Below are 8,741 nucleotides of genomic sequence, written 5' to 3' on the forward strand. Positions count from 1 at the left end.
CGATGTGTGTGTGCGGTGCAGTGTTCACAGAAAACTTGCAAACTATATACAATGAACCTGCAACATTTTCATTTTCACTTGTAAAAAATATTTTCTCAATTTTGTAAAATCTTTAAAATTTTAGGCAATCTAGTAATATTTTAGCTAAAAAATCGACAAATTCTAGGAAAAACCTTCAAATTTTGACACCCCAGGTGCCGGTGCCCATGGTGAGCTAGTCTATAAACTAAACACCCTTATATTGCTATTCAATTTCCGGTTGGGAGTTCAAATTTGTGGTGGGTGTGATATTGCCGTACTGAACAGTGAACACTGGTTGATAGGAGCCTCTGCAAGACAAGCCTCAGAATGGATGCAGCGTGGAGAGGATAGATCAGCGGTGCGTAAAACATGAACAGGTAATTTCTCATCCTTCTGGGTGGAATGACCGGCAGCCTTGACAAATTGCAAATGGAAACAGACGTTTGGGTTTTGAAGGATATGGTTGGCTGACAGCTGTGGGCTTCTATGCGTTTCTTCTCCTTTGTCACGAGCATGCCTCTTCTTTCATGGGTAGGGAAGTATGCCCCTCTGCCTTCTTGCTAGTCATATCGATGGTGCTCTCATTTGCCCATGGCGCTCTCCCTCTGTTGCATATCTCCTTTATCATCGGCCATTCCTCACCTCGCAGTTGCACCCCTACGGCTGAAGAGAAGGCAAGCACACAGAGTAGTATGTTGCACATCTACAAGCTCGTATGGGCCAGGCCTTCTGGCTAAGGATTCGAGTGTTAACTTTGGTAAACACAAAGGTAAGGTCTTGGCATCATTGCCTGTTCGCTATTTGAGGTGGGTGGGCAGGAGATCGAAGTGGGCCAATCTTGCAGAGGTGCTAAGCGAGCCAGGAACCAGCAAGGCCTATCATACACATACATTAGATGGGCGCCATGGGAGTTTTGCGAGCAATGGAGAGTGTCTCCCTGAAAGATTGACTGAAGATATTCTCAGTCAGCTGGGTCCAGAGACAGATGCTGCTACCTATGCCTCGCTTTTGAGGCAATGCTCTAGTGCCAAGGCCCTGTATGAGGGTGGACGCGTGCATGATCACATGACCAGACGTGGATATGGGGGCAACCGATTTCTGAGTAATCTTCTTGTCCAAATGTACAGCAAGTGTGGCAACCTCCACTATGCACGTGTTGTGTTTGATAACATGCCCTGTCGGAATTTATACTCTTGGAATATTATGATTGCTGCATTTGCTCAGAACGGGCACAGCAAGAAAGCCCTACAATTGTTTGGTCAAATGCAAGCCGGAGGCTTCCAGCCAAATAATATCACTTTCATCAGCGTTCTGGAGTCCTGTGCCACTGCGGCAGCCCTAGAAGAGGGCCAAGTTATCCATGCTACTATTGTTGGCAATGGATGGGAGTCAGATGTCATCGTGGGCACAGCCTTAGTCAATATGTATGGCAAGAGCAGGAGCTTGGATGATTCAAGGGCTGTGTTTGCAGGATTGCCATTGCAGGATGTTGTCTCTTGGAGTGCCATGATCGGAGCCTGTGCCCAGAACGGGCATGGCAAGGAGGCCCTAGAATTGTTCGGTCAAATGCAGGCCAAAGGCATGAAGCCAGATTCTATCACAATCTTGGGTGTTTTGGATGCATGTGCCAGTGTAGTAGCCCTAGAGGAGGGTCGAGAGATCCATGCCTTGATTGTATGCAATGGATGGGAGTCGGATGTTGTATGGAATGCCCTTGTCAGTATGTATGGCAAGTGCAAGAGCCTGGAGGATTCAAGGATTTTGTTTGCAGAGATGCCAATGCAAAATGAGGTCTCCTGGAGTGCCATGATTGCGGCCTGTACCCAGAATGGGCATGGCAAGGAGGCCCTACAACTGCTTGTTCAAATGCACTTTGAAGGCATCAGGCCAGACAAGATCACCTTCATCTGTGTTTTGGATGCCTGTGCCAGTGTGGCAGCCCTAGGAGAGGGCCAAGAGATGCATGAGACTATTGTTGGCAATGGATGGGAGTTGGATGTTGTTGTGGGGACGGCCCTCATCAAACTGTATGGCAAGTCAGGGAACCTTGATGACTCGAAGGCTGTGTTTACAGCAATGCCATGGCTGAATGTTGTGTCCTGGAATGCCATGATCGGAGTTTATTCCCAGAGTGGGCATGGTAAGGAGGCCGTGCAGCTGTTTTGTCAAATGCAGGCTGAGGGTGTGAAGCCAGACAAAATCACCTTCATCTGCGTCCTCACTGCATGTAGTCATACAGGTCTTCTTGTTGATGGCAAACGATACTTTGCTTCTATGAAGGTTGATTATGGCATAACCCCCTCATTGGAGCATTACGTGTGCATGGTTGATCTTCTTGGGCGTCGAGGACTATTGGAGGAGGCAGAAAACTTGATCATTGGTATGCCATTTGAAGATGTCAGTTCAGCATGGTTGAGCTTGCTTTCGTCATGCAGAATTCACAGTGATGTAGAGCGAGCTGTGCGTGCTGCAAATTTTGTTTTTGAGCTAGATCCAAGGGATGCTTCACCATATGTATTGCTAGAAAACATCTATGTTAAAGCTGGTAGGTTGGATGAATCATGATGCTCTGAAGATGAGAAAAGCAATGATTGATAACGATGTGAAGAAAGTGTGTGGTTGCAGTGGTGCATGAATACAGACATGTCACGTGCTCAACTGGAGGAGGATATGCATGATGAGTTGCAGAGGTTGAGTAGTACATGAAAGAGTTGCATGATACATGCGATGCTGCAAAACATGAAGATCAACATACTTCGCTCCCACAGCAAGAAGTGTGCATGGGCTCTTTTTCAAAGCTCCAGGCGCATTTGTTTTTATCCCTAAGAACCTTAGGGGGTCCCTTAACTGTTATTTGGCCACAAAATTTACGTTTTAGCTGGCTCAACTATACAGAATGCATCAGTTTCTGGGGCTACGGATGAGGACACTCCCATAACCTTGTTATCTTGGGAAATGACAGGTTTACCAGGGACTTTACAAAGACATGGCATGGGAAAATGCAAATGATAGGGTATGGATAGAAATGACGTGTGTACTTTTAAGTCTTATGTGCATCGGCCTCTTGCTCTGGTAATGATTATGCCCATGGTCATGGGTTAGTTCTAAAGAAAAGAATTGAGATTGAAGATTAAATTAAATCGGAAAGAGTAGCAAGACACAGCCTGGGTGCAAAAAGCATGTGAAAGGGTATGTTGCTTTTTACTTAGCTTATGATGCAGGGGGGTACCAAAGTTGACAGTATATACAGAGTAGGTCAGCTTTGCCAATGGATAAGGTCCAAGGATAGCAAGGGCTGCCCTGGCATTTAACCCAAGGAGATGTAGAGGCTCAAAGGCATTCGCAGTGTCTCCAACAGTGAGCTCATACAAATGGTTATGTCAAGGTTGACACATAACAAAGTGGTATCTTTTGCCTTCCCTCATATCATTGGGGAGGAGAAAGCATAGCTCACAAGAGTACAAACAAAACCTGCATTCCCATAGTGGACTATCACCTATCACCTTCTAACTTAACAACTAGCCTTGCACAGATAGTCAGAAGTGACAGTAGTTCTTCTCAAAGATATACATAGAAGTAGAGTTCTAGATGAGGTTGAGTTAGTCGACACCACTCAGGTCCCACTAGCATCTTCACACACTTTATCAAAATTCCTCTGTTCTTCTATGTTTACAATACACTGCTCTTAGAATAGGTGCCAAAGATAGTTTATAGTGCGCACTCGATTGACGAGGTTTGTGAAATAGAATAGTTGGTTAAGCACCAAGCTGAACTACCATGGTGCTGTAGAAGTACCAAGATGCAATTATTTTGCAAATCCAAACAGTTCTATCATTATGACAACTAGTGCTGGAAAAGGGCCATTGCTCCTACCCCAACCATGTGGAACTTGTTCAATATCGCTTCTCCCCTCTTCAAAACTCACCATGCTTAAACATGCTAATAGTAAGTACGAGTTAACTTAATATGCAAAGGGATGAACAAAATTGAGCAACATCATGTTTATATAGGTAGAAAATGCAAAGACAATTACTAAAGGATATTGAGGTTTGGAAAGTATTAATAAAATCAAATTAGCTCACTTAACGAGCATAGTGTGCTAGTTTTACCAACCACAATAGTTTTCCACACTAATTTGAAATAGATGAGCATAAGCTTTGTTGTAAAGCAAGGGAGATTGGGTGCAAAATGGTGACCCCTAGACCTTATAGCAAGCTATAATGACATTTTAAGTAACGAATTGTCATTTTACTGGTCCTTCTACATGTGAAGGCAATAATAGTAGTAGTTGGTGGAGCCTTGGTGAAGTGTACCTCAATGTTGATGTTCCCAATTGGTGTTGGGCTCAAAGTATGGATCCAAAGCTTGCTATTCATGAAGTGTGAAGGTGCTACATGATATTCTCACTAAAAAGGCTAAGCAATATAAATGGGTTGACTCTCAGTAAAGTTGTGCATGCGAGAAAGGAGGGGGGAGAATGCCAGAGAGGCAGTGTATGTCCATGCGGGTACATGGGTAAGTCCTAATCAACTGGTATGTTACGAAGGCAACTTATAGTTGCAAGGATGGCACATGTAAACCTTGTGAACCCAATTGTACTACAAGCATTTAGCATCTATATGGTCCAAATAAGAAAGTATATCGTTCGATACCTCCATTCTTGGAGTTTATATGCTCATTACTTGATATTTTGGATCTTCAAAGCATTGTAGTATTTTTTTAATTCAAGAAATAAATGTTTAAGATGATTTCCATATTTTAGAGGACTAATAAGTGCCTAGGGTAGAATACAGTACCTACAAAGGATCCACTAATGCCCATACAAGGGCTATGAACCATGGACATTATTATGAAATTTTGTAAAATGGAACAAGCACATAATGTTTTATTATACTAAGCATAAATTTGAGTGCCATATCACTTTCATAAAAGGGAGAAAGATCATTTAGCCTTATGTTTCCTCAAGGAAATACCAGTAATTAACTCCATCAATGTCCCGTAGAGAGTTGGAAGATTCCCCCTATACTATTAAGGTACAATTTGGCACGCAATTAGGACCTAGGAATTGAAAAAGCTTATGAGCTTCTTATCATTCTCTCAGTCCAGTCTATAGAGAATGATGGAGCTCTTGTAAAACTAGAATGTGAGCTCTAGTGTCATCATTTATGTCATAAGGGACCGAATCCTTCTGATTGGCCTCATCAATATCTTTCAATGTAAGTGGGAATTCATCTCACACAATTTGTTATATCAAAATCAATGGCTAATTTGGATTAGGCAGAATTGAAGAAGGCAATAGTGGAGATGGCATGGGAGCACATGTGAAGAGGAAATTGTAACATTCCTCTATTTTATTTTCATAGAAACAAACTTTCTTTGTAACGCTTGTGAAAAGCAAGTACACAAGTCAACTGGCCCAAAGGTGCTGACCCTGGGAAACAACATGGGGAAAACATTTGGAAGAAAAATCTGCTTGTTTCAGAGAAGCTAGCTCGCTGCCCAGGAATGAATAGCCAAGGAGGAGGGCTATACAACCAGTGAATAACTCACGACATGATGATATAGAAAATGCCAGCAAGACAAGCCTTGCAAAATTGCTCCTGCCTTTTGGTGATGACTCTAGAGTGTGAAGTACCATGCTCCCAAGTGGTGCATAGGGTGCAAAAGGTATCCTACTAGATGGCAACCAAGGTGGCCGAGGTTGGAACATGGTGCTGCTTGCCCATTACTAGGCTACAACACACAACCCAAATGTTCCATGCCATAATGTTGGCTTCTATCTCCCATACTCCTATTGTCTGGAGACAAGAGGGGATGACGTAAGTAGGTGGGTTTGCCTCGTGAAACTCAAACCTATGAATGCTTTGTCCATGTATCCTATAGGTTAGAGAGACCTAGTCAATGTGGAAGGCATGGCCCCCCTCTAATGTCAGCCCTAGGATACCATGCCCCAAGGGAAGTCCCACTAGATTCTTTGCAAAAGTGAGACATAATCCAAAGGGATCCCATCTAGACCCTCTAGGCACTAGGGTGGATCCATAAACAGTGCAAGATTGTCTCTAGAACTTTGTCCATGCATCTATGGCATCGCTCATTCCACAACAACTACTCCAACAATGGACGTGTAGGTAAACCCCATTGCACAACTAGCCAAAGGAAATAGGAGATCTTTCATGAGTAATTATTGATCAAGGTCCATCAATGAATTCCTTGAAAGCTTAGTCATAAAAAAATCTGAGAATGGAGTTATTCAGAGATGTATGAAGTGCTAGGAGGTTTTGAACTAGCATGAGTATTGCTAAGGGTATTTGAGGTCTATGGGCATAGATTACTTTGGGAACCTTGACTAAAAATAAGTAGGGCCATTATTTGACTAGCTTTTTTATCTTTTAACATCTTGAAGCCTAAACCGTGGTGGTTATTTAGTGTCTTGGGAAGCAAAACCATGTAAATGTTGGGCAAGAGGTCCTTGATCTTGTTTGTAATGCTGCACATGATAACACTCTCCACATCCAACTCGTCACTATCTGCAATGATGAGGAGCTTAGCAACCTACTAGGGTAGGTGACCATTATCAATGGAGTTGTTTGCCCAATGGGCAGGTGACCATTGCCAACGGGTACTTAAAGACAGTGGTGAGGTAGATAGCCAATGTGATGTGTATGTTCTTTTGTTTGTGAGGAAGTGAGCGATACACTTGATGCGAAATTGGAGGCCCCCTAATGTTGTATAGGGAGCTAGCCATAGGAATCACGAAAGTGTCCACTACTATTCTAGATGGAGAAATACTTTTCCAAGTGTTGAAATGCTTAGAAGGATGGCGATGATCTATAGGACCCTTCACTCTTCACCTAGTTCTTGGCTCACCTACTTCTTTCAATCCTTCCTCTATTGAACATGGAAGACCTTGGCAAGGCTTCAAATGAACCAAAGTGATAACTAAGCTATTTCATGTCGAAGTGAAAGACCTAGGATTTACCACAAATCTGAGGTAGCCATGGAGGCAGAGGGATGGATTTGATGGTGAAGAAGACAAAACTACATTCCTTATCATCTATCTCCTCCTTCATCTAATAGCTCCCAACTCCTCCCCCTCTTTTTCATTTGCATGCCTTATCCCTAAACTCAACCCCGTTGCTCCCTTTCCCCTTCGCACTTCCAATCCCCTCATCTACTGTGTACACAATAGGTGAGGTGGCCCCTAGATTCTCCTTTCCCCCCACCCCAAATGCTTCCTCAATCACAATGCCTAGAGGTTGCAAATCGACCTTGGGTCGATTTAAGAAGTGATAACATGGAACAGAGTGTTGACCACAATGTCTAGCCTTTGCAAATATCAACCTTAGGTCAGATTTTAGAACTTGTACCATGTGGTAATATCAAATCATAATGTGTTAAGATCGTATTTCAAGAAGGGGAGAGGCTGGGTTGCATGCCTCAATACTCATCAGAACACCTTTTGAGTTTACAAGTCAACCTTAGCTCGATTTGAGGTGTGGTGATGATCAGACACACCCACATGCTCAAAGACATTGCGAATCACAATTCCTAGAGATTGCAAGTTGACCTTGGGTTGATTTGGAAGTGATAGCACCAAAAAGAGTGTTGACCGCATTGGCTAGACCTTGCAAATCAATCTTAGGTTGATTTGAATTGTGATACGTGGTGATCATCAAAGTTCTCATCAAAACATGTTTTGAGTTTTCAAAAAAACCTTAAGTGATTTTGAACGATATGCATCATGGAAAAAATTAAATTGGTTTTCCTTACCATTTGAAGCATGCCTCGCCACCTCCTTAATCCTTTTGGACATAGATCTGCCCATATGTCCCTGCCTATTCGAATCGGTCTGCCCGTATATCCCTGCCTGTTCGAATCGATCTAGGCAAGCAAGGTTTTATCTTGAATTTTATCCTCCAAGATCCTCTTTCATCCATTTGCCTCGAGCATATCCTCATCAAGACTATCTTCCCAATCCTTAGGAGCTTGCTCAGCATCTCTTTCATGTGAAGGGCATGTATCCAACATGCAAACCACCTTCGGTTGTCTACAGGTCGTTGAGGAAGCACGGGGTGCATCAGGGACAGCTGACCCAGATGTAGAAGGGGAGGACAGATTTTGAGGAACCACTCGAGAGATCTGATGACCCCAAATTTTAAGACATTGTAAATCCACCTTGGCTCCACTTTAGAATTATGAAATGGGATATGAAGCAACACACACACACACACACACACACACACACACACACGCGCGCGCGCGCGCGCACACACACACACACACACACACACACACACTTACTATTCCTTTCTCCATTGGTTTTACCACTTGCTCATTGGAGCTCCCCTTGACAACCTCCCTTAATTTCCCTAATTTCTTTTCCCTCAAAACTCCCTTATTCTCCCCTTAATTAAAATTTCCCCCTTTTTTAAAATAAAATTCCCTAATATTTCCTTTTTTTTTAATTTTTAATCCTTTCTTATCCCTCTTCATTTTCCTTAAAAGCCTTTTGAAAAATTTCTACCCTGTTCTTCCTAATCCCCTAAAAACTTTCCCACTTCTTCCTATACCTCCTCCCCGATTTTCCTTTTTCCTAAGTTTCCTAATTCATTTCTAGTTTTTCCTATTTATTATCTAATTTTCTTAAAAATTTTTAAATATTTTTCCCTAATTATCTCCCTTTCTTGTCCCTAATTTCCCCCCTTTTTATCTCTTTAACA

The 8,741-nt window shown here is 42.7% G+C and overlaps 1 protein-coding gene across 1 annotated transcript; it reads left to right on the forward strand.

The window, feature by feature from the left end:
- Positions 1-264: 264 nt before the first annotated feature.
- On the forward strand, positions 265-3,782 carry LOC147886367 (pentatricopeptide repeat-containing protein At1g03540-like). The gene is made up of 2 exons (XM_087395949.1): positions 265-398; positions 496-3,782. Exon 2 carries the CDS (start codon positions 613-615, stop codon positions 2,584-2,586), a length of 1,974 nt encoding a protein of 657 aa, XP_087252075.1. The 5' UTR covers positions 265-398; positions 496-612; the 3' UTR covers positions 2,587-3,782.
- The last annotated feature ends 4,959 nt before the right edge of the window (positions 3,783-8,741 follow it).

This window comes from Dipteris shenzhenensis, chromosome 24 (genome assembly GCF_047967505.1).
Source record: "Dipteris shenzhenensis isolate YYH24624 ecotype China chromosome 24, Dip_SZ_1.0, whole genome shotgun sequence".
Taxonomy (NCBI): domain Eukaryota; kingdom Viridiplantae; phylum Streptophyta; class Polypodiopsida; order Gleicheniales; family Dipteridaceae; genus Dipteris; species Dipteris shenzhenensis.